The sequence below is a fragment of the Gracilinanus agilis genome, chromosome 2 (assembly GCF_016433145.1).
Source record: "Gracilinanus agilis isolate LMUSP501 chromosome 2, AgileGrace, whole genome shotgun sequence".
Taxonomy (NCBI): Eukaryota; Metazoa; Chordata; class Mammalia; order Didelphimorphia; family Didelphidae; genus Gracilinanus; species Gracilinanus agilis.
The window spans coordinates 436,255,414-436,282,713 of record NC_058131.1 but is presented as its reverse complement, the minus strand read 5'-3'; the positions used below and the strand labels follow the sequence as shown (position 1 = coordinate 436,282,713).

At 36.2% G+C, this 27,300-nt stretch overlaps 1 protein-coding gene across 1 annotated transcript in view; it reads left to right on the top strand.

The window, feature by feature from the left end:
- MTA1 (metastasis associated 1) overlaps positions 1 to 27,300 on the top strand; it is a 138,245-nt gene that overhangs the window by 60,982 nt on the left and 49,963 nt on the right. Inside the window, exons 7-8 of the mRNA XM_044664721.1 lie at positions 3,218 to 3,317; positions 24,582 to 24,770. Coding sequence (XP_044520656.1) covers positions 3,218 to 3,317; positions 24,582 to 24,770 — 289 coding nt within the window. The remainder of the gene's footprint in view (positions 1 to 3,217; positions 3,318 to 24,581; positions 24,771 to 27,300) is intronic.

The window sequence follows — 27,300 nt, the reverse complement described above, 5'->3', positions numbered from 1 at the left end:
AATCCTTAAGAATTGTTGTCTTAAAGGATAAAGCTTTTATATATTTTATTATAAGAGATATTATTGCCTTAAATGGGTAGAAGCATTTCCTACCCAGGGTTTTTTAAAACAGGAAGCCAAGGAGTTCCTGTATATTCTTATCCGAGGATAATTTAGACCAGAAGGTTTCTTTTTTTTAAATATCAGAATTGCTATGGAAGCAATAACAGAGTTTGTTGAGAAACTCTTAGCCAAGATTTAAAAGTTGTAACAAGTAAATGATTTTAAACATCATTGTTTTAAAATGTGCTATTGGAAATAATGGTACTCTACTTGAATGTGCATTGTAAATCTGCTATTTTGTAAAACCCACTTTCTCTCACAGAAAATCTCATTTTTGGGTAACATAACTCTTCTAGTTCTAAGCTATATATATTTTTTTGATTTTTAAAACATTTTTTTTAATTAGAGCAATTGATTTTTCCCCTTTTCTCATCTTGTACTGGAAGTACATATGTAATCATTATTTATCCTTTTTCTGATTCTACAGCAAATACCTGAGCCTATAGGACTGTGATTAAATGCCTTTCTGTCTGATTCTACGAAAAGGGAACATGAGAGCTGTTAATAGTGCTAAAGAAAGCGCATGGTCAGAGACTTGACTGACTAAAATCTGCATAAATTGCAGCAGTTCTATGCCAATACTTTAGGGCTTGGAAATTGGGGTTTGAGTCCTAGAGTCCCAGTCTTTTCTAAAACTTTAGAGGACGTGGGCCCCCTCAACTTAGATTCCTAGAAAGCACCTAAGATTGGTTACTTATTTGGCTCAGTTCCCTGAAAAGCTGATAAGCCAGATCAGAGAGGGACATTTTCCTTAAGTCCTGGCCCTGAATGGGTAATTGCACATTGCTGAATTCACTTTAATTAGGCCTTCATTCAAAGGTCTAAGTTTATTTTCCCTACATTTTTTGCACATTTTACATTTTTCACAAGTTAATTTTTTCTTGAATTTTATTCTTTGTATTTTGCCAATTGATTTCATACAACCCCCAGGACTCAGCCACTCATCCTTAGCAGACCTGAGGTGCCTTTTTTTAGAAAAAAAAGGTGTGTTTAAGATTTACCTCAGGGGAATATCTGTTAAGTTTTTTAAAATTCGATAATGTAAAAATATATGTATATTTAACTCTTTTAGGAGTAATTTCACGGGGAATAGTATAAATCTTAGAATAAAATGTATGTTCTGTAATCTATAATGTAAAGTTTAAATTCTTTTGAGAATAATTTCAGGATAAGGATCTTGCCATCTCCCCAGAATCCAGACGATGAACCTGTTTGGTGAAGACACCATGAAGATGTCTGAAAAGCCTTCACTGTACCATGAAGACCAAATTTTGAACTTTGGGGTGCAGTTGATTGAACTATGGGGAGTTGAAATTGAATTGTATATATTGTTTTAATTGTACACTGTTATACCAATAGGGGACTGCCCCCAAATTGGTTTTTTGTCAATGCGTCTAATTTTAACCATTTGTTCATCTATTTCTTTTATCCCCCAAATTCCTAAATTTTAGAAGTTGTCTATTTTTACAGGTCCAGCGAAGTAAAAGGTCTAACCTTTTTTTTGCCTGACCTCATGGGGAATTGTAAAAGTGAAATTTGGGAGATGTCATCTAAAAGTATATATATTTTCTATGGGCACATGGAAATTATATATACTTTTAGATGACATCTCCCAAATTTCACTTTTACAAAGCTATGTCTATGTTGATGTCTTTCCCTTTCCTATGGGATTGGTTTTTAATTTTAACTAAGGAGCTGTAACCCTATTTGCAAACTGGAACTTTTCACCTTTTCTTTTAAAACAGAAATTTCACATTGATAGTATACAACTTCTTGTAGCACAAAAATTAATACACTTTTATGTTTTCAAGCACCAGTTTTTTTCCCTATATACATCTCTATAGCACTTGAAATTTTCAGAGGAAAACAATGTGTTTTCTTGATTATGGGAACAGCATTCCTGAGCACCAGATAATTTTTCTTAAATTTAAATTAATTTAATTTTTAATTTAATTTTGTTATTAGCTATTTCTACAGGAAATCTCTTAACAATTTAGATTATACATATTGTATAATCCTTGTATTCCATCCCTTGAATCCTCAGAGCATGGGTTTACTTGTCCCCATTTTCATCTTCTTTCATAATAAAAATAATGTTCTTGGTTCATCACTATCATAATTTTTATAGAGAGAACCATACATTTTACAAAGCCTTTTCTTTTTAACAATTTTGTAAGAGATATAGTACAAAGATATTTGTAGGAATTAGAGCTTATGGTAAAATAAAAGCTTTACACATGAAGGACATGAGGTCCTGTGGAATGAAACAAGTCAGACACAATCACACAGCTTGTTAGTAAGTGAATCAGGGATTTTATTTTCTTGTTCAGTACTTTTTACTATGCTATAGGCCTTTCCTACCTAATTATTATAAACATTTGTGGGGGTGGGGTGGAGATGTATCACTCTTTTAGGACAAAAGTATAAAGTTTAGTTACTGGAACTATAACAGTGATGGGCAACCTTTTGACCTTGGTGTGTCAAAATTCACCAAAAAACCTGAGCATAACTCAGGTGGTGGATCACTTCAAGAAAAAAAAAACATAATTTTGTGATATTTATAGTTTAAATAACAAAAATGTATAATTGTAATATATAGCTGTATTTAATAAACCAAAATAGGTAAATTAATATAGGTATAACTGTCATCTTTAGTGCACAGTGTCTACACTACCTCACCACAAATGTTTCATCCTTGGCATGCTGCCCCATATTTCTCTGCATATGACCGTGTGTTTGCCATCACTGAACATATATACGTAATATGTTCATATAACATTATTGTCAGTACTCTTAGACAAGGAGAGAACATTTTTTAAATAATGCATTATAAACTTTACTATGGGCTTCATGACATAATCTAACCTAACCTTTTAATTTTATAGCTGAGGAAATTAAAACCCAGAGAGTAAAAGGTCTTTGTAAAGGCATAAAGTAGTAGAGCCATATTTTCAGCTTTGGTGCCATTAGTAGTCATCCTAAAAGGTTTTAGGTATAGGTTCAGTGTAGGTATGGTTATTGGGAATTGTGTGGTATTCCAGTTAGAGTGTCTTCTTGGGCTTACTCTTACCTTTCACAGAAAATTCATGCTTTTTTTCCCCCTCATCTTTTTCAGATCTGTTGGTACATTTGCCCGTGCCCTAGACTGCAGTAGTTCAGTCAGACAGCCAAGCTTACATATGAGTGCTGCAGCAGCCTCCAGAGATATTACACTGGTAAGTGAAGATGAAATCTAGTGTTTGACAGATGGCAACAATAGGTTCAAGTGAACTTTTAATACCTATCAGCTTGCAAATGGATAGATTTCATTTATGTCACTTCTTGTTCAGTCTTTCACCTGCCAAATGAGAAGTCACTACTAAAACCTCTGTACTTCTGTGTTGTCCCCTTGTGCCCAAGGGGTATTGGTAACTTCTGAGTAGGCCTAAGAGCAAAGAGATACAGCGATCCCCTTCTCAGGGGATCAACTTATACTGAGTAAGTTATCATTTATTTTTCTTACTTTTTTATAAAATAGTACTGAGGTTCCTAACAGCTCTGTGAACTTTTTTTCCCTAAATATTCTGATAATTGTACTTCAGTATAATTGGTTTGTGTTCTGAGGAGTCCGTACTGCTAAACTGCCAAAGAAGGTGGAGTGAGAGTATGAACAATAACAACAGTAAAGAACTTAAGAACTTGTATAATGTATAGAAAACTAGATTCCAAGTAAGAAAGATATTCACTGACTTTATTTCTGGGGATTAATTTAATTTCTTAGTTTCCCAGTCACCAGTGTAAATCTACAAATTGCAATAGTTAGAATCATAAAAGTAGAGGGAGTTTCTTCACCTGAGAATACCTTCTACCAGTGAATTCACAAGTCTGAGTTGTTCTTCCTATCATTGTACGTTGTTGCTATATTTTTGTAGACAGATCTTCTTCCTTTGGTTTTGCTCTTTTTCAAGTTAATATGTAGTAATGGTATCACTAGATCATATGTTCATAGTTCAGTGATATTCTTCATATGATTCAAATTATTCCATATTGATTTCAAACTCTGAAGAATGGCTGGTCTATTTTTTTTTTTTTTGAGACTGAGTCTCCATATGCCACCCAGGCTGGAAGTTTAACAACCATTCATTGGCCTAATCCCAGTCTTTATTGGTATTCCAACTTTGACTTGCTCAGTTTTCTTCCTTCCTCCCTCCCTCCCTCCCTCCTTCTGTCTATTAACTTTAATTTTTCTAGGATTTCATTCACCTCTCTTATCTCTTTCTTATTTATTTTTTGGTTTGATTTATCTAGATCTGATAGGGGAAGGTTGAGGTCGCCCACTAGTATAGTTTTGCTATCTATTTTGTCCTTGAGCTCCACTAACTTCTCCTTTAGAAATTTGGATGCTATACCATTTGGTGCATACATGTTGAGTACTGATATTTCTTCATTGTTTATACTGCCTTTTATTGGGATGTAATTACCTTCCCTATCTCTTTTAACCAGATCTATTTTTACTTTGGCTCTGTCAGAAATCATGATTGCAACTCCTGCCTTCTTTTTCTCAGTTGAAGCCCAATAAATTTTGCTCCATCTTTTCATTTTTATTCTATGTATGTCTGCCTGCCTCATGTATGTTTCTTGTAGACAACATCATTGTAGGATTTTGGTTTCAAATCTACTCTGCTATTTGCTTCCTTTTTATGGGCAAGTTCATCCCATTCATATTCAGTTATAATTATCAGCTGTGTATTCCCAGGCATTTTGATTCTCTCTCCTTGTCCTGCCCTTTCTTCTTTCACTATTTCCTTCTATACCAGTGTTTTGTTTTTAATCAGTTCCCCTAATCCCCTCCCTTATTGTACTTCCCTTTTCTACCCTCTCCCTTCTTATTCCCCTCTTATTCTTCTTTAGGTCTTTTTAAGCTACCCTCCCCCCCTTCCTTCCTAGTGTTGCTTCTTTCCCCACCAGTCCTTTTGTTACCCTTCTACTTCTCTATAGGGCATGAATCATTTCTCTGCCCCAATGGATCTGATTGTTCTTCCCTCTTTAAGTTGATTTAAGTGCACTTAAGTATTAAATATTTCCTCTCTCCAACCTTCCACTGTATTGCTATTCTTCCCTGTTCGCCCCATGCACTTCTTTATGGAATATAAATTTACTCCATTTTGTTTGTTTTCTCAATTTTCTTAATATTACCTTCTTTTTTTCCCTCTAGTTTTGTATATATTTATACATATATATATATGAAATGTCAAGATATATACATATATATGCAACATATATGTATATATCTTGACATTTCATCTTATACAATTTGTCACTGTTCCCTCTATATAAACTTCTTCTAGTTGATAATAACAATTTTTAACATTTGTCAGTATCTTTTCTTATAGAGATACAAATCACTCGAACTTATTGGATCCCTTAAAGAAAAGATTTTTTATTCCCCCCTCCCCCCCTGGATCTCTTAATTACCTTATGGTGATTCTCTTGAGTGTTTGGGCAGCAAACTCTCTGTTTAAGTCTGGAGAAAAATAAATGGGGACGAAAAGGAATACACCTTCTTTTCAGCAGCACATGGAACATTCACAAAGACCATGTACTAGGGCAAACATGGCAAACAAATGCAAAAAAGCAGAAATAATAAATGTAACCTTCTCAGATCATAATGCAATAAAAATAGTTATTAGTAAGAATACATGGAAAGGCAAAGCAAAAGCTAATTGGAAATTAAATAATATGATTCTCCAAAATAAGTTAGTGAAAGAACAAATCACAGAAACAATTAATAATTTCTTTGAAGACAATGACAGTGATGAGACTTCTTACCAAAACCTATGGGATGCAGCCAAAGTAGTTTTAAGGGGAAAATTTATATCACTGAGTATATGTGCTTATACACATATACTCAGTAATTTGTTAATCTCTGCCCTCCCTAAACAAATTAGGGAGGGCAGAGATTAACAAATTGGGCATGCAACTTAAAAAACTAGAAAATGAACAAATTAAAAATCCCCAGATCAAAACTAAATTAGAAATACTAAAAATCAAAGGAGAAATTAATAAAATTGAAAGTAAAAGAACTATTGAATAAGACTAGGAACCAGTATTTTGAAAAAACCGATAAAATAGACAAAGTACTGGTAAATCTAATTAAAAAAATGGAAAGAGGAAAACCAATTAACAGTATCAGTGTTGAAAAGGGAGACCTCATCTCCAGTGATAAGGAAATTAAGGAAATCATTAAAAACTATTTTGCCCAATTATATGGCAATAAATATAGCAATCTAGGTGCTATGGATGAATATTTACAAAAATATAAATTGCCTAGATTAACAGCAGAAGAAATAGAATGCTTAAATAATCCCATATCAAAAAAAGAAATTGAACAAGCCATCAAAGAACTCCCTAAGAAAAAATCGCCAGGGCCTGATGGATTCATAAGTGAATTCTATCAAACTTCAAATAACAATTAATCCCAATACTATACAAATTATTTGACATAATAAGTAAAGGAGTCCTACCAAATTCCTTTTATGATACAAATATGATACTGATTTAAAAGCCAAGCAGACCAAAAACAGAGAAAGAAAACCTCCCTCCTTCCCTCCCTCCCTCCTCTGGGACAGAAGGGCGGGGGCTAGGCAAATCAGGGTTAAGCGACTTGCTTCACACAACTAGGAAGTGTCTGAGATAAAATTTGAACACAGATCCTTCTGAGTCCAGGCCTGGCACTCTATCCACTGTGCTGCTTAGCTGTCCTGCCCTGCTATGTTTTCAACTTAAGCTCTTTCATCTCTCTTTAAAAAAAAGCCTGTTGGCTTTCTTGCTTCTGGAGGCTCACCTTATTAGTACTGAACATGGTGCAGAGATCTAGTCAACTTTAACCATACTGTAGCTTTGAACTCCTAAACTCAAGCAGTCTACCATAGCCTCCTCAGTTGTAGGGATAATAATTACATGCCAATATGATGTATTCCGACCCCTTCACAGCTCCAGTGTTTCAGTATCCTATCCTCTTATATGCCTTGTAACTGTTTTCATTTTCCCTTTCTAAAATTTTTGCCAATTTTATAGGAGTGAGTTGGAACCTAAGGATTGTTTTAATTGGCATTTTTCATTATCTATAATATGAAACTTTTTTTCATGTGATTGTTAATTGCTTGCCCTTCTTTTGAAAACTTGCAATTTATATCCTTTGACATTTGGTGAATGGCTCTTATCTATACCTTATATATCTTTATCCCTATGTATTGTAGAAATCAGTCCTTTTTCAGAGAAATTTGTTGAAATTTTTTTCTTAGTTTATTGTTCTTTAATTTAACTATGTTGATTTTGTGCAAAAACTTTTTAGTGTTATGCAAACAAAATTATCTGTTTCTCTTTTGCATTCTCTAGGCTTTGTTTGATAAAGACCTCTTTTCCTATCTATTATTATAATAGATCTCCTAATTTTTTTATGATTTGACTTTTTTCATTTAGGTTATTTATACATTTGGAATTTATTTTGAATTATGGTTTGAGATGTCACAATAAGTCTAATTTTTACAAATCAACTTTTTACTTTTCCCAGCAGTTATTACTAAATAGTATATTGTTCTTACTCTAGTAGTTCATAACCTTTGGTTTATTGAACACTATTAGTATTTCAGTTTCTTATAGGACCTTCTATATTTTTTATATAAATAAGTATTGTCTTTTGGAAAAGGACTTTAAAATTTTTTTATCGATATGATCTCATTTGCCATTTTTGTCAATATGACTTATTAATTAGGTTCATTGTTTTCCTAATATTGAAATCTTCCTGTATCACTGAAATAAATAGCACGTAGACAGTGAATAATTTTTAAGCTATTAGCTAAAGTCTCTTTATTAATATTTTATTTGTAATGTTTGTTTTGACATTGTTTCATTTTCTGCTTTATCTCCTTTGGGCATAAAGATGATTTTTTTTTTCTCAGAAAAGGATTGTGATAAATGTTTTCTCTACTTGAACACATGTCTATGAAACAATCAAAAGATACCTAGATAGTTCAAAGAATCTTTTCTTTACACATCTTTAGTTATTATATTTGAGAATTCACCAATCGTTTCTCACATTTTTCATTTTTCCTTCAGTTTAATTAAACTTTTTTTTTTCATTTACCTTCTCTCTTAATATCAATTCTAAAACAGAATAGCAACAAAGGTTAGGCAGTTGGAATTGTAACTTGCCCAGAGTCACACAGCTGAGAAGTATATGAGATCAGATTTGAGTCCAGGTCTGATGTTTTATCCATTGTGCTACCTATCTGCCTCTTCAATTAAACTTTCATTAAGAAACTCGATAGCCTTTCACTAAAAGTCTTGATCCCCATACAGTGAGGAGATTTTAAAACATCTTGTAAGATCAAGGCAAGATCAGTAGAGCTCAAGCCCTGTCAGGACCTTCTTAAGATGAAATGGCCTTAAGTATCTTATCCATGATCTAGCCTACATTAATTTGGAGAAGCTCAACATCAGAATGCTGGCCATCTTTTAGTCAGTCAATAAGAATTTATTAGCATCTGTTAATAATAGTTACTCATGGAGCCATCTTCTAATCTATGAAATGGTTATGATCATGCATGGCACTTGCATTGATCAGGAATTGAATATGGGCCTTTTATGTAAGAGATAATAATTCTTCCATTGAAAACTCCAAGATGTCTGACCTTCATCAATTTTTGATACTTCTGATTACTTTCTTCTCTGTGATATTATTCCCTTCTCTCCCGATTCTCCTCTTACCTATCTATTATTGCTTCTTCTCAGTCTCCTTTCCTGGATCGTCAGTCTTCACTCATGAAATCACTTTTTAAAAAACATACCAAAGAATCATGTAGTACTCTATCAAGGAAAGATTTGATAGTCTCCAGAATATTGATGCAATGCCACATCATCCCCTGAAAAGCAATTTATGTTATCTCAGGAACATTATTATTACATTCAAAGGAGGACATTTCAGAAGAGAGCTACTATGCAGAGACTGAAGTTCCTATCTTCTGTATATTCAGCAGATTGGGGGTGGGGTGAGGAAAAAATGCCTCAGAAAGATAGCTTTACTTGAAATGTTAGAAATAGAACCATCCGGAAACTTAGGAAAGTAGAGACTCTAAACAAAGGTTGTAGAAAGGAAAGATTTTGATTCTGACTCCTTTTCTCTAGTCTTTTAGCTGCTACCTTAGTTTAGACTCTGTATTTAGGAATGTAGGAGCCCGCCAGACCCGGTAAATAAAGAAGCCTTCTGGGAAGCTCAAACAATTCAAATCAGCCTGTCAGAATAATACTATAAGGAGCAGGACTTCTTTCTCTAATAGGAGTTCACAGCTAGCCACCAATTTTCCCTGTCTTCTCTCCTCTCTCTCCCCACCTCAGGTGAATTAGCACCATTCTTGAACCCTGACCTACAACTCAGATCCAATTATTTCTTCCATGCCTCCACTTTCCAAATGGCCTATGCCATTCCATTCATGATGTACACCTAACTTCATCTAGGACTACAGAACATCCCCCTCTACCCATCCTCCCTGAGTCCACCTGCACTTTGTGAGTGCCCCCTGCTTCCTTGAAGTTTGTCTGCTTCTCTTTCTTTCTGTCTGCTCTCATCTCATTATTTGAGATCTTTCCTCTACCTTTTTTTTGGCTTCCTTCACCACCATCCTATCCCATTCCTTCTCTCCCCTCTTTCCATTATTCTGTTAAGATCATTAAGATATAAAAGAACCATTCCCAGGCTTTGCCTAATTAAATTCCTTCTTTGACCCATGATGATTGAGTTAAAAGGGGACATATGTATCATCTCCTCGTATTGGAATGTAAGCAATTTATCCTCGTTTACTCCTTTATTATTATCTGTTTGTAGTTACCTTTTTGTTTCTCTTAAATCCATTGTTTGGACTTCAAATTTCTATGCAGCTCTTATCTTTTCATCAACAATGTTTGATATTCTTCTGTTTCAGTAAAGGCCAATTGTTTCCCCTGCAATTATACTTAACTTTTCTGAATAAGTTATTTTTGGCTATAAGCCTCTATATCCTTCACCTTCTGGAATATCATGTTCTACTCTCTCTAGGTGGTGACTGCTAAATTGTAATCCTGACTATGGTTCCTTGACCCTTAAATTCTTTCTTTCTGGCTGCTTGCAGTTATTTTTTCTTTGATCTAGAAGCTTCATTTTGAGGTTTCTTTCAGGAGATTAACTTTGAATTCTTTCTATTGCCACTCTGCCCTATCTGTGGTTCTAAGGGCAGTTTTAAGATTTCTTGTTATAAAATATCCAGTCCTTCTTTTTTGCCAAGGCATTCAGATAGTCCAGTGATTCTTAAATTTGTTTTCCTCATTTTATTTTCCAGGACATTCATTTTTGCAGTGAAATACCCTTTGTTTTCTTATTTTAAAAAAATTCTTTTGACCCAATATAAATATTTCTTGTTGCCTATTGGAGTCATTTGCTTCTATTTGGTTCATTTTGATTTTTAGGGAGTTTGTTGGTTGCCTAGATTTTGTACTTATTGAGCCAAGCTATTAATTCTTTTTCTAATTCTTTTATAACTTTTTTCTTTTCCAATTTTTTTCCTCTAGTGCTCTCATTTTATTTATAAAAACACTTTTAGCACTTTTTTAAAAACTCAATTCGTGCATTAAACTTAACTTTTAAAAAGGGACTTCCCTTTGGTTTGGCCTTGTTAATCCTCTCTAGGCTTCAGACTGGACTAGACACTGAAGTTAAGACTGCTGTGCTCTGCTCTTGGAGTGTGAACCACACTAATGCTGCTTACTTTTGAACTTGTCTCTTCCTTCATCATAGGACTTCTAATTGTTTAGTCCTGGGATGCCACCCCAGATATATGTCTTCTCGGGCTTCCCTGAATCTGTGACCTAGAGCTAAGTAGTAGGTATCAAAGCTAAAAACTTTCACCTTTTCCCACTTTGGTATGGGTCTGGGATCTCTTCTTGCCCTGTTACACAGTACCTTCAAAGTGCTGAAGTGCTTTATATGGGCATTCCTGGTAAGACAAAGTATCCACAGACCCATTCATGTCTCACTAGGCCATCTTGGGTTGGAAAAATGACTTACTATGACTCTTGGATTTCCCTTTATTTTTTAGATCTATTGGGAGGGAGCTTATTGTACTTCTATCTGCCACTCTGCCATCTTGATTCTATTTACCTTTCTTACAGCTTTTAAAATGTTTTTATAGTATTGGCAGTTGTTTATTATTCTCTTGGTTCTGGTATTTCATTTTTCTTCAGGTTATAAAAGTTCTCAAAATCATTTTTATAATGTTGATACTATAGTATAAATCTTTCTTGTTTTACTCTCTTCACTCTGCATCAGTTCATAGAAGTCTTTTCATGTCTTATTGAATTATCTATTTCTTTATTTCTTTTAGCATAATAATATTCCCATTACATTCAACTTATTCAATTAGTCTTCAATTGATGGTCATCCCTTTTATTTACATTTTTTTGTTACCACAAGAAGATTTGCTCTAAATATTTTTGCACATTAAGGAACCTTTCCTCTTTCTTTGACCTCTCTGAGGTATAAGCCCAGCAGTGATATATTTGTATACACACTGTTTGGGTTGTAGGTGTGGACTGGTCAAGCACTTGAGCTGATTTGATTCTTCTCTTGTGTAATTACTATTCTTAAACCATATTCTCTTTGTTTATGCTCTCCTGATGATCTGATCAGCTCCCATGGATTCTTTCAGTTCTTTGCAGATGACTTGTTGCTCTTTCTGCATCTAGAAGTCATCCTTGACTCTTCCTTACAGTTTATATTCTTCAAATTCCTCACAATACACATTCACAACAATTGCAATTTATTTTTTTCAACATATAATCTTCCCATCCCTGCTCTATATTCATTGTGTTCCCAACCTTGTTTCAAAAGCTCATCACCTTTCACTTCCTAATTTGTTTTCCACTTTCCTTTCTTTCTTCTATCTTCCACAGCTGCAAAATTAATTTCTGAAGCATAATTCTATGTTATTTCCTTGCTCAAGGACCTCTGGTGAACTTCTCATACTTGTAGAATAAAATACAAACTGTCCTGTTTTGCTTATTTTTGTTTTTAAAACCCTTACCTTCTGTCATAAAATAAATGCTAAGTATTAGTCTCAAGGTAGAAGAGTGGGAAGGGCTAGTCAATTTGGAGTTAAGTGACTTGGCCAAGGTCACATAGCTAGGAATTGTCTGCAGCCAGAGTTGAACCCAGAACCTGCCATCTGCAGGCCTGGCTCTTTATCCACTGAATTGTCTGGCTGTCCCCTCCCTCTTTTTTTTTTTTTTTTAACTACCTATTTGCCCCTGCTTGGTTTTTAATTTCCTTTGCAATCTAGTAATAGCCTCTATTTCCAGGCTTATTATACATTCCTTTCCTTTGTGCTTTCTACATTTCAACCAAATTGACATTCTTGCTATCTTTTGTGTATGAGGTTTTGTCTTTAAATTGTGTCCCTTCCCCCCCTGAAATTTATTTTTTAAAAAAGCTCCTCCTCTCCTTTTCAGAATCGGGAAGCTTGTTTTAGTTGTGGCTGTTCCCTTTCCAGGATTATTCTCCTTCTTAAGCCTTTCCTCCCCCATTTATTTTAAACCCTTAACTTCTGTGTATTGACTTATAGGTGGAAGAGTGGTAAGGGTAGGCAATGGGGGTCAAGTGACTTGCCCGGGGTCACACAGCTGGGAAGTGTCTGAGGCCGGATTTGAACCTAGGACCTCTCATCTCTAGGCCTGGCTCTCAATCCACTGAGCTACCCAGCTGCCCCCTCCAAACTGTTTGATATGTGTAATTGGAAATTTTGTACTTTTGAACTACATTACCCAGGAGCCCACTGACTTCCTGTCATTACATGCTGACGTAGACAGGAGATAAATTTGGTGGATTTCCGTATCTAGCACTCTTTCCTTCCTATGAGGGCAGCTGTGAGTGCGGGACTTTTGAACAGGTAGATCTGCTTGGGTACGTGGTTTTATTTTGTTACCTTTTTTATTCCTTTACTTCTAGTGATTATTAATAAATCTTAAAAACATAATATTTAAAGTTATTGTTATGTATTCATTTTAATTTTTACAGATGTTATTTTTAAGGTACACTAGCAGTTTTATTATCTTCTGAATAGTTCAAGGATCTTAATGTGCAGATAGTTTTTTTTAAATTAATTTTTTTTTAATTTTAAACCCTTAACTTCTGTGTATTGGCTCCTAGGCAGAAGAGTGGTAAGGGTAGTCAATGGGGGTCAAGTGACTTGCCCAGGGTCACAAAGCTGGGAAGTGTCTGAGGCCAGATTTGAACCTAGGACCTCCCATCTCTAGGCCTGACTCTCAATCCATTGAGCTACCCAGCTGCTCCTGCAGATAGTTCTTTATATGGGTTTTAGAGAGATTGAGGAGGGGCGGTTGCCCATAGTTCTGTAGGAGGATAGGGATATCCAAACTTATCATGCCTCAGAGGATAAGTTTTTCATAGCCTTGAATGAAAGCAGCTCAAATAGTATTTAATTTGACCTTTATTTGGGGTAGTACATAGGAGGCCAGCCTTGATTATGTCTCATGACTATGGCTTCCACGGTGCTCCATATGACAGATTTCTTGATGGTCTTGTACTTAAGAATTCACAAAATATATTTGGTATGTTGGTTGGGTTGAATGTTTCTGTAGCCTTTCTTAGTATGCCTATTATTTCTCCTCTTCTTTTTCAACTTGAGAATGAGTTTGATATATTTTTATATCATGCTCTGTAAGACTGTGTATAAGTTTTACCCTTTGCTCTCTTCATATCAGAATGAGGTCTAGTGATGCCCTCATCCCTTTTTCCATATTTGTGTGTTCTCCTCACCTACCCAAATTTGAGAAATAGCCAATTCTACCTCCTTATTTCTTCTTTCTATACTGATGAATTTCATGTTACGCCTTCTTTCTTCCTTCATAAAACACTTAGAACAGAAACAGTCCACTACCTAGAACCTTAGTTAACTTTCTCAATACTCTTTGAAGACATTTTCTGAAAGTACAGTTATTTATTCTCCCCTTTAAAAGTGTTGGCACCATGTCATTAGTCCCTTCTGATTACTTAAAGAATTTTACCTTTGAAAGTTTCTCTTAATGCCTATATTTATATTTCAATATTAAATAATTTCTTGTCATGTTCAGTTAAAGGCCCACTTTTTTTTTTTTGAGCAGAGTTTTATTTTTTTAAAATTTAGAATATTTTCCCATGGTTACATGATTCATGTTCTTTCCCTCTCCCCAAAACCCCCCCAGCAAGGCAGAATTTAATTTTTTTTTCAGCGTTTTCTCTTGTACTACATGTGGTACCATGTTCACAGGTTATATTATTCTTGGTTATAAGCTTCTATATCCTTTATCTTGTAAAATATTCCAAGATATCCTCTCATTTTTAGTAGAAGCTTATGTAATCTGACTATAGTTACTAGGTACTTGAACTGCTATAATTTCCTGAAGCATAATGTTCCAGTTTTTAAAAAGTTGATGGTTTTCAGTAGTCCGGTTACGTTTAAATTTTCTCTTCTTAACCTTTTTTTCCAAGAACAGTTTTTTTAATAGTTGGTAACATTTTCTTCAGTTTTTTTCAATCTTTTGATTTTGTTTTGATATACCTTACTAGATAATGAACTCATTTTCTGTGTAGTCTTTCTGGTTTTCAGGAAATTTTTATTTGGGTGAGATCTATCACTTTCTCTTCTAAACTATTTATTTTTCCAGTTCTTTCCTTGAGAGATTTTGCCTTATTTTTAATCACTTGATTCATTTCTTCTAAATATTCATAGTCCTTGTGGAAAGTTCATTTTTCCATTAGGTTTCTGCTTGTAGTTACTCTTTCCTTCTTTTGGAGCATTTCTAGTGTAATAATTTTGTTGATATTTTCATTGATTTCTCTTCCACTTTAGGCTTTGTGCTAGGACTTAACCTACACCCACCCTATCCCATCCTTGCAACTCCTGCTAGACTTTTAGGTGGTATGCTGGTTGCTGCTTATTCTCACCTTGAGTCCCCTTGATGTCCATGTTGTCTTCCTGGCATTAAGCTCCCTAGAATCTTTAGGGTCAGCAATTTTTTCTTTAGGACCTTATAATATAACTTAGGAGATAATACTAAGGACCTTGGCATCAATGTGTGGCTGGGATGCCCTGTTCTTACCATTACTGTGTTGTTCTGTTCACAGTTGACTTGAAGGATTTTGTTTTTTTAACCTCCCTGGGTAAAGGATTTTTCAGAACCTTGTTGGCCACAAGTGTCTTTGGACCTACTGGAACACGGGGCTTGTTTAAGGTACCAGCTTTACTGGTTACCCACAGACTTCTATAACTTTTATGGAGTTACAGGGAGGTAAAAATTCACTTACTATAATTCTTTGGGGACTTCTTGGCAATTATTTAGTGAAAATTTCAGGTTTTTGATAGAATGGATAAGTGCAGACCAAACAGTCTACCTCTCCATGCAACTGTCTGCCAGAAAACCCTTTGCCTTTGCATAGGCTGCCCAGTATACCTGGAATGTACTCCCTACCTTTCGCTAGGTTTCTTAAAATTTCTGTCACCTGAGTATCCGGGTTAAGATGGTGGCAGAGTAAAAAGCAGCTCTTAACCTCTCCAGACCGAAACACACAAGACTCCTCAAGGAGACATAAAAACAAACCCAGTTGTACAGAGGGACCCCACAACAGGGTGCAGCGTGGAAGGTACGTGGAATCGGGACATTTCCATGCTATAAAGGGGTGAAACAGCTCTCACTAAATCGTGGGCTGAGCAACCAACCCCCCACCCCCTCCACACACACCACCTATAGCGCCAAAGCCAGCTAAAAAGAAATAGAGCAAGTTTGGGGCACCCATTGAGTCATTGGCAGCTCCAGGGCCTGTTCCTGAGAGCAGCAAGATTTAGGACCCCAAAAAGCTAAAGAATGCGCACAGACTCTGAGCGCGGGTGCAGGCAGAGGCGTGGGTGGAGGCAGACATAGGCACGCGCGTGAGCGTGAGCGTGAGCGTGAGCGTGAGCGAAGGCTCTGAAAACCTGAGTGGGGAACCAGTGCAGACGGGTATACGACTGTGGAAGCAGCGCCCTGAGACTTGTAAAGAAACCTCCGGCAGAGGATCAAGCAAGGGGGTCCACCAGGGGGCTTGACCTTGAAAAAAATCAGAACTCAGACCTCAGGACCCAAAAGACTGCAGACAGACCCTGAGCACGAGGATAAAGCTGAGAAGCTGCTGGGTTAACAATGGCTACCCAGAATCAGGAAGCTCAGACGAGAAAGATTAACAAGAAAAAGAAATCTTTAACACTCAACAACTTTTACACAGAGAAAATCCAGACAACCGAGCAAATAGAGGGGGAGAACAAACAAGCATCCGGACCCTCCCAAAATAATAATGAAAACTGGTCACAAGCTCTTGAAAAGTTCAAAACTGAGATGACGAGAAAGATGGAAAAGATTTGGTTAGAGAAATGGGAAATAGCTCAAAGAAATCAGGCAAGAAAATAACAGTTTTAAAGGCAGAATTTTGCAATTGGAAAGTGAGGCTCAGAAATCAAATGAACTGATAAGCAAAGTGAACACCAGAAATGACCAGATTGAAAAGGAAAACCAAAAGATTATACCCGAAAAGCAGTCCCTAAAGGTTAGAATTGAGCAATTAGAAGCTAATGATCTCTCAAGACAATAAGAACAAATAAAACAAAGTCAAAAGACTGAAAAAAATAGAAGGAAACGTGAAATATCTCAATGAGAAAGTGACAGACCAATTGTCTAGGAGAGACAATTTGAGAATCATTGGTCTTCCAGAAAAACCAGAAATTAATAGAAACCTGGACTATATACTAAAAGAAATTATTCAGCAAAATTGCCCTGAAGTCCTACAACAAGAGGGCAATATAGACATTGAAAGGATCCATAGATCACCCTCGACACTTGACTTAGAAAAGACAATGCCCAGAAATATAATTGCCAAATTTAAGAGCTTCCAAGTAAAAGGAAAAATCTTACAAGAAGCCAGAAAGAAAGAATTCAAATATCAAGGAGCACCAATCAGAATCACACAGGATCTGGCAGCCTCCACGCTAAAAGACCGCAAGGCTTGGAATATGATATTCAGAAAGGCAAGAGAGCTGGGCCTGCAACCACGAATCAACTACCCATCAAAATTGACTATATACTTCTAGGGGAAAGTATGGGCATTCAACAAAATTGAAGATTTCCAAGTATTTGCACAGAAAAGACCAGGGCTAAATGGAAAGTTTGATATCCAACCACAAAAATCAAGAGAAACATGAAAAGGTAAATAAGCAACAGAGGGGAAAGAAAGAAAACTCATAACTTTTAAATTTGCCTTTTTAAGGACCTCAGTAAGATCTAATTATCTGTATTCCTATGTGGAGAAATGCTATGTATAATTCTCTGTAGTGAACTCTATTCACTATTATAGTATTCACTATTATAGTAATCAGAAGAATAATTCACAGGGAGAGGGTGGAATACTAAATGGTCTAAGATGATATGGGGGGGTGGGAAAGAGTGGGGTGAATAGTAGAGGACACCAAGAGAAACTTGAGTGAATAAGAAAAATAGGATATTATATTACACACAAAGAGGGCATGGGAAGGAGAGGGGACAAATACTATTATAAGAAGGAGAGGAAGAGAGCATTAAGAGGTAATATTTAAACCTTACTCTCAGTGTAATCAACCCAGAGAGGGAAGAGTAGCTATACTATCCATTGGGATATTAAACACTTATCTAACCCTACTGAGGAAGTCAGAAGGGATAAACCAAGGGGAGCAGGGGAGTGGGGAGGTCAAAAAAAGGGAGGGGAGAAGAAGGGGGAGGGAATTCATTAGGCCTTTAAAAACAAAAGGGGGTAATAATAAGGGAGGGGATAGAAAGGGAAGTTAGTCAAAGGAGGGGATAAGGGATAGGGTCTTAATAGCAAACCACTGGTTTTAAAGGAAATAGTTTAAGGAGAAGGGGTAGGAATAGGGGAGGATACGAAAATGTCAGCGAATGCACAACTTATAATTATAACTCTGAATGTGAATGGGATGAACTCGTTCATAAAACAGAAGCAAGAGTGGATTAGAAACCAAAATCCTACCATATGTTGTCTACAAGAAACACTCATGAGGCGGGTGGACATACACAAGTTTAAGGTTAAGGGCTTGAGCAAAATCTTTTGGCCGTCAAATGAGAAAAAGAAGGCAGGAGTGGCTATTATGATTTCTGAAAAAGCCAAAATAAAAATAGATATGATTTAAAAAGACAGGGAAGGTCATTACATCCTGATTAAAGGCAGTATAAACAATGAGAAAATAACACTACTCAATATATATGCACCAAATGGTATAGCATCCAATTCATAAAGGAGAAACTGGCAGAGCTCAAGAAGGAAATAGATGGTAAAACCATAATAGTGGGAGATCTAAATATTCCTCTTTCAGATCTAGATAAATCAAACCAAAAAATAAATAAGAAAGAGGTAAGAGAGGTGAATGAAGTACTAGAAAAATTAGACTTAATTGATATGTGGAGAAAAATAAATAGGGAGAAAAAGGAATACATCTTCTTTTCAGCTGCACATGGTACTTTCACAAAGATTGACCATGTAATAGGGCATAGAATCATTGCAAACAAATGCAAAAGAGCAGATATAATAAATGTAACCTTCTAAGATCATAATGCAATAAAAATAATAATTAGTAAGGGCACCTGGACAGGCAAATCAAAAACCAATTGGAAATTAAACAATATGATTCTCCAAAATGAATTTGTCAAAGAAATCATAGAAACAATCAACAATTTCATTGAAGAGAATGACAATGATGAGACATCCTACCAAACTCTGTGGGATGCAGCCAAGGCAGTTCTCAGGGGGAAATTTATATCCTTGAGTGCATATATTAACAAATTAAGGAGGGCAGAGATTAATGAATTGGGTATGCAACTCAAAAAATTAGAAAGCGAGCAAATTTAAAACCCCCAGATAAAAACTAAATTAGAAATACTAAAAATTAAGGGAGAAATTAATAAAATCGAAAGTAAAAGAACTATTGAATTAATAAATAAGACTAGAAGCTGGTATTTTGAAAAAACAGATAAAATTGACAAAGTACTGGTCAATCTAATAAGAAAAAGGAAAGAAGAAAACCAAATTGACAGTATTAAAGATGAAAAGGGAGACCTCACCTCTAATGAAGGGGAAATTAAGGCAATCATTAAGAACTATTTCGCCCAATTATATGGCAACAAATATAACAATTTAGGAGATATGGATGAATATTTACAAAAATATAAATTGCCTAGATTAACAGCAGAAGAAATAGAATACCTAAATAATCCCATATCAGAAATAGAAATTGAACAATGTAAGAAGGAAAATTTACGAATTTATAGATATATATGTGTGTGTGTGTGGCCGCCAGGAATCAACAATTCAGGTTGATTCCGTAATTAAATCAGACCCAAGTTAGCATAGGGTTGAGGAGTTTATTTAAAATCTGGTAGGTAAAAAGTAGGAATAAAGAGAAAGGGAGAGGCTAGTCCAGGCCAAAGGCCTGGACGGAGAGAGAAGGTTAAAAGGCTAAATAAATGAAGCTGTAAGCCACAAGGCCCAACAGCCAGATAGGCAGAGTTTAGAATTGCCCCAGCTAGGCCAAGGAAGTCAGCCTAATTTACCCACGTGACAATATAGAGTGTAAGCTGTCTGTGGTCTCAGGAGATGCTTCTGTTCCCAGTTCGAGATGGCAACTGCCCCCACAGGAAGTTCACTAACTTACTTAAAGAGATAGTGTCTTTCATCACTTCCTGTGGTCCACCTCTAATTCAAATGGACAAATGGCAGTTTCTACATTGATTTGGACTACCCAAAGGGCAGTCCCTTATTCTTGATTTGGTACTTATTGTCACGTGTGGGTAACTCGTCTCCCCTCCCCACTAAGGGAGGTTAGGATTACATCATTTCTAAGCCTAGGATGGGTAGATTTTTGACTATTAATGGGCTCAAGCTAATTCTATTTACACAACAAGCCATCAAAGAACTCCCGAAGAAAAAATCACCAGGACCTGATGGATTCTCAAGTGAATTCTATCAGACATTCAAAGAGCAACTAATCCCAATACTATACAAATTATTTGATATGATAAGCAAAGAAGGAGTCCTACCAAATTCCTTCTATGACACATATATGGTACTGATCCCAAAGCCAGGTAGACCCAAAACAGAGAAAGAAAACTATAGACCAATCTCCCTAATGAACATAGATGCAAAAATCTTAAATAGAATATTAGCAAAGAGACTCCAGCAAGTAATTTAGAAGATCATCCACCATGATCAGGTGGGATTTATACCAGGAATGCAAGGATGGTTCAACATTAGGAAAACCATCCACATAATTGACCATATCAACAGTCTAACCAACAAAAATCACATGATTATCTCAATAGATGCTGAAAAAAGCCTTTGACAAAATACCTCTATTCCTATTGAAAACATTAGAAAATATAGGAATAGACGGACCTTTCCTAAAAATAATAAACAGTATATATACAAAACCATCAACAAGCATCATATGCAATGGGGATAAATTAGAAGCCTTTCCAATCAGATCAGGTGTGAAACAAGGATGCCCATTATCACCTCTATTATTTAACATTGTACTAGAAACACTAGCAGTAGTAGCAATTAGAGAAGAAAAAGAAATTGAAGGTATCAAAATAGGCAATGAGGAGACTAAGCTATCACTCTTTGCAGATGATATGATGGTCTACTTAAAAATCCTAGAGAATCAACTAAGAAGCTGGTCGAAATAATCAACAACTTTAGCAAAGTTTCAGTATAGAAAATAATTGCACATAAATCATCAGTATTTCTATATATTTCCAACTCATTAGAGCAGCAAGAGGTAGAAAGAGAAACACCATTTAAAATTACTCTAGACAATATAAAATACTTAGGAATCTATCTACCAAAACAAACAAAGCAATTATATGAAAACAACTACAAAACTCTTTCCAAAAAAAAAAAAAATCAACAATTGGAAAGCCATTAACTGTTCATGGGTAGGAGGAGCTAACAAAATAAAAATGAACATTCTACCCAAATTAATTTACCTATTTAGCGCCATACCTATCAAATTACCAAAAAACTTCTTTACTGAATTAGGAAAAACTATAACAAATTTCATTTGGAATAACAAAAGATCAAGAATATCAAAGGAAATAATGAAAAAAACTGTGAAGGAAGGGGGCCTAGCAGTACCAGATATTAAACTATATTATAAAGCAACAGTCATCAAAACAATATGGTACTGGCTAAGAGATAGAAGGGAGGATCACTGGAATAGACTTGGGGTAAATGACGTCAGCAAGACAGTGTATGATAAACCCAAAGAGCCCAACTTTTGGGACATGAATCCACTATTTGACAAAAACGGCTGGGAAATTTGGAAAACAATATGGGAGAGATTAGGTTTAGATCAACATCTCACACCCTACACCAATATAAATTCAGAATGGTTGAATGACTTGAATAGAAAGAGGGAAACTATAAATAAGTTAAGTGAACAAAGAATAGTTTACTTGTCAGATCTCTGGGAAAGGAAAGATTTTAAAACCAAGCAAGAGTTAGAGAAAATTACAAAATGTAAAATAAATGATTTTGATTATATCAAACTAAAAAGCTTTTGTACAAACAAAAACACTGTAGCCAAAATCAGAAGGGAAACAACAAATTGGGAAAAAAAGCTTTATAACAAAAAACTCTGACAGGGGTCTAATTACTCAAATATACAAGGAGTTAAATCAATTGTATAAAAAATCAAGCCATTCCCCAATTGAAAAATGGGCAAGAGACATAAATAGGGAATTTTCAGGTAAAGAAATCAAAACTATCAATAAGCACATGAGAAAGTGTTCTAAATCTCTAATAATCAGAGAAATGCAAATCAAAACAACTCTGAGGTATCACCTCACACCTAGCAGATTGGCTAAAATGAAAGAAAGGGAGAGTGATGAATGTTGGAGGGGATGTGGCAAAATTGGGACATTAATGCATTGCTGGTAGAGTTGTGAACTGATCCAACCATTCTGGATGGCAATTTGGAATCATGCTCAAAGGGCTATATAAGATTGCCTGCCCTTTGATCCAGCCATGCCATCGTTGGGTTTGTACCCCAAAGAGATCATAGATAAACAGAGTTGTACGAAAATATTTATAGCTGCACTTTTTGTGGTGGCAAAAAACTGGAAAAGGAGGGTATGTCCTTCAATTGGGAAATGGCTGAACAAATTGTCGTGTATGCTGGTGATGGAATACTATTGTGCTCAAAGGAATAATAAACTGGAGGAGTTCCAGGTGAACTGGAAAGACCTCCAAGAACTGATGCAGAGTGAAAGGAGCAGAGCCAGAAGAACATTGTACACAGAGACTGATATACTGTGGTAAAATCGAAAGCAATGGACTTCTGTACCAGCAACAATGCAATGACACAAGACAGCTCTGAGGGATTTATGGTAAAGATGCTACCCACATTCAGAGGAAGGACTGCAGGAGAGGAAACAGAGAAGATAAACAGTTGCTTGAACGCATGGGTTGGGGTGGACCTGATTGGGGATGTGGACTCGAAACTACCACACCAATCCAACTATCAACAATTTGGAAATAGGTCTTGATTGATGACACATGTTACAACCAGCGGAAATGTGCATCGGCCATGGGTGGGGGGAGAGTGGGGGTGAAGGGGAAAGTAGGGGCATGAAGCATGTAAACATGTTAAAATGGATATTAAAAAATGTTTAAAAAAAAATTTCTGTCACCTACATTTCCCAGCGTATACCTCTCTTCCTCCCCTCCCAATTACATGTAGAAAATATTTTTAACCTTTATTTTTTGTTTGTTTTTAATTGTCAGCCAAATTCTTTCCCTCCTCTTCCCCTCTCCATGTGATAGCTAGTATACTGATATAGATTAGACATTTTGTGACAGGGACTCTAGCAAAACAAAACAAAAAGAAGAAAGAAAATGAAATATAGTGTGTTTTGGTCTGTATTCAGACTTCATAAATTCTTTCTGTGGAGGAGGGTGGCATTTTTCATTATACAAGTCCTTGGGGATTGTTTTGAATCACTGTATTGCTAAGAACAGCTAAGTCAGTTGTAGTTGTTTGTTATGCAATATTGCTATTAACTGTGTACAATGAATGTTCTCCTGGTTCTGCTTAATTCACTTTGCATATATTTGTGTAGGTTTTTCCAAGTAAAAATGCAGTTTTAACTAAAAAAAAATCTAAACAAAGCCAACCAATATGTCAAAGAAATTGACATGTGTGTGTGTGTGTGTGTCTGTGTGTGTGTGTGTGGTCCTTGGCCTTCTTAGTGAATTGAGGGAAGTGCTTTATCTCATCTTAGAAGACTAGCTTGGTCTTTATAATTCTCCAGCATTCAGTTTTAATTGTTTTGTTGTTATTCTTTCTTTTTACATTGCTGTAGTCATTGTGTTGTTTTTGTTGCTGCTATTCTGCTTACCTCACTTTTCACAGGTTCATTTGTCTTCCCTTGCTTCTCTGCGTTCATATTCATTATTTATTACTATGTAGTTATATTCCCTTATGTTCATATGACCCAATTAGTGTAGCCATTTATTAATTGTTGAATATCTAGTTTATTTACAGGTCTTTGCTACTATAGAGAATGGCCACTATGAATAGTTGTACCTTTTTTATCAACTAGTTATTGTTGTTCATTTTCAGTTGTGTTTTTGACCCTTTGAGGTTTTCTTGGCAAAGATACTGGAATGGTTTGCTATTTCCTTCTCCAGCTCATTTTATAGTTGAAGAAACTGAGGCAAGCAATGACTTGTCCAGAGTCATACAGCTAGTAAGTGTCTGACGTCAGATTTTAACTCGGAAAGATGAGTCTTCATGACTCCAGGCCCAGAACTTTTTCCACAGTGCCACTTTGTTGCCCATTGATTAGTATGGACATTTTAATCACTCCATTTGCATATTTCCAAATTGGTTTCTTAAGTGGTTGAACCAATTTGCAGTTCCACCAAAAGTGCATTAGTGTGCCTGAAATAAAGTTCACATTATTTAAATTTAACCAGTTTTTTAAAAGAATCTCTCAGCTACCAACATCCTTCCCCATGTCTCTGGCTTGTGCTTACACTTCCCCCTCTTCCAGGCCAACCTTAGAGTGTTTTACCTTCTTTTTCTCTATACTTTGGGCCAGCTGTTTCCTATCCCTGAGTCTCAGTTTCATTATTTGTAAAATGAGAGTCATTGATTACTCTGCACTGTCAATTTTAGCTCCACAGTTCTATGGCTTTATGTATTTAACTTTGTGTCTTTTAAGGGGCTGGATCCCCAATAATAGAAATTGGAGAGTCCCTTCTGCCTTCTTTTTATAAATTAGATTTCCATTTGAACATGATCCTCCAAACTAATGAACAAACTCCTTTGTTCCTTTAGTTTCATGCAATGGATACTTTGCACAAAAACATCTACGATATTTCCAAGGCCATTTCTGCTCTGGTGCCTCAGGGTGGTCCAGTTCTCTGCCGAGATGAAATGGAAGAGTGGTCAGCTTCAGAGGCCAATCTCTTTGAGGAAGCCCTAGAAAAATATGGAAAAGATTTCACTGACATTCAGCAAGATTTTGTAAGTACTTTTCATAGTTATGGTTATACTTTGTCTTTAGATTAAGTGAATGTGTGACTAAGGAATTTTTTACTATTTGGCCAAAACATAGGGGAAAGGAATTTATAGTCAAATACAGTCAAAGAAAAGGGAACCAGTTGTTTTAGCTTTATCAACATTAAGGTGATGTTGAAAAAGGAATGTGGAAGATTCTGGAAGACTATCAGATTTGCAAAGCACTTTCCTCAAAAGAGTATAAGCACTATACATATTTTTACAGATGAAATATCTGACACCGAGAAATTTTTTTTTTTAAACCCTTGTACTTTGGTGTATTGTCTCATAGGTGGAAGATTGGTAAGAGTGGGCAATGAGGGTCAAGTGACTTGCCCAGGGTCACACAGCTGGGAAGTGGTTGAGGCCGGGTTTGAACCTAGGACCTCCTGTCTCTAGGCCTGACTCTCACTCCACTGAGCTACCCAGCTGCCCCCCAAGAATTTTTTACTTGTCCATGATTATCAACCATAAAGCAAAATTTGAATCCAGTTCTTATAACTTCAGGTCTAATTTCTGTTACATTACTCTACCTCTCAAGATTTTTCCAGCTCCTCATTCTTGAAAGATATTTTTGAGGGGTTCTTAAAAATTCTTTGACACATATACTGTCTCCCTCATTCTGTCTCTGTCTATATCTCTCTCCACTCCCACCTTCTCTTTCTGCCCCTCTCTTATTACTTCTCTCTCTCCTTTTCCTTCTCTCTCCTCCCCATTTATCCCTCTCCCTCAGACACATTCCCTAAGGTTAGGTTAGTTGTCCTGTTACTTTCTAAAAGTGCTATTCTTTTTTCATTATGACATGGACTTTTCTAAGACATAGATTTCTTGCCCTATTGAACCAAAACCAAATGTTAATATAAAAACTTTGAGGTTTGTTTTCCCCTAATTTCCTTCATTTAAAATTTGTACATTTCACCCAGGCAAAAAGGTCATAAGATAGTTTGGAATTCAGATCAATAATGTTTTCAACTTAAAAGTAAGATGTTAACTGAATGATAAATTAGAATGACATAATAAGAATGAAGCTTTCAACATGACCTATCCACATTCCATTGCAATCTTTTTGATAAGTGAATATTATTTAGCTCTTTTAGGTATTTCCTCTATCTTTGTTTGCCTGTCTTTTTGACCTTGGTATTTCTCTGACCATAGTGTTACAGTTGCTCAGCATTTGAAAATGATTAGTGGCTCCAGGTACTACTTGCACTTCGTTAGGAAAAAAAACTCTGGGGAGTTTCTTACTTGCTATATGATGTAAACCTTAGGAATCAGGATGCTAAAGTTGGGTTAGAAGTAGAGTGTAGTCGAAAGACCATTGGTTTTGTACTCAGAGGACTTGAGTTCAGATCCCAGGTTTGCTGTATAGTATCTTTGTGACTGGGAAAGGCATTCATCCTAATCAAATAGAAAACTGGAGTAGATGATAAACCCTATACCCTTCCAGATAAAGACTTCTCTATAGCACACAAAGATGATCCCAGAAACAGCTGTTTCTGTTTTATGTCTATTTCCCTAACTTACATACACTTTTTTTTTTTTTATCCTGGGACTCCATTCTAGGAGCATAGGGCCACAACCAGTAGGCAATGGGACACACAGTCGCTCAGGGTCACCCAGCTGGGAAGTGTCTGAGCCCGGACTTGAACCTAGGACCTTTCGTCTCTAGGCCTGGCTCTCAATCCACTGAGCTAGCCCAGCTGCCCCTACTTTAGGTTGCAGTTTCTTTAGCAGATGTAGTTTTTACAGGGTGGGGTTGCTAGCCCCACGCCCAACCCTCCTTCTTTTTTCATCCGGGCTAGGGACCGTCCTTGGTCCTGGAGTGGTAAGGGTGGGCGATAGGGGTCAAGTGACTTGCCCAAGGTCACACAGCTGGAAGTGTCCGAGGCTGGACTTGAACCTAGGACCTCCAGTCTCTAGGCCTGGCTCTCAATCCACTGAGCCACTCAGCTGCCCCTTACATACACATACATACACTTAGTTGTATCCATAATTGCCCATCTTATAGGGCAACTTTGGTCTTTACCTAATCCCAAGCTATTGTACACCTCATAGGAAATCAGTATATCCAACAAGAGTAATACGATTTATGTCACTCGAGTCTCAAGTCTTATAGCTCAGCCTAATTTTCTTTCAAGTGTTAGAACTATATTAAAAGCATCAAGCTTCTCTAGAAAGAAATAGCCACCCTTTCCCCACCTCACCTAGCTGTCTCCATGTACTTGCTACAGTTTTCTTGGGTTGCCTTAGAGCCTTTGGGCATTACTTGCATATAGAATGTTTTCACCAGTCTTACCTGCCACATAATTTTCTTTACCCTTTAATGTCTTCCACTTACTGTTTTTTTTTTCTTATCTTGTCTTTCTTCTTGAATCTTTCTCTTCAGGTTCTGATTTTTTTATCCCCTTTTTTTTTTTTAACATTTATTAATATTCATTTTTAACATGGTTACATGATTCATGCTCCACCTTTCCCCTTCAACCCCCCCCCCCCCCGC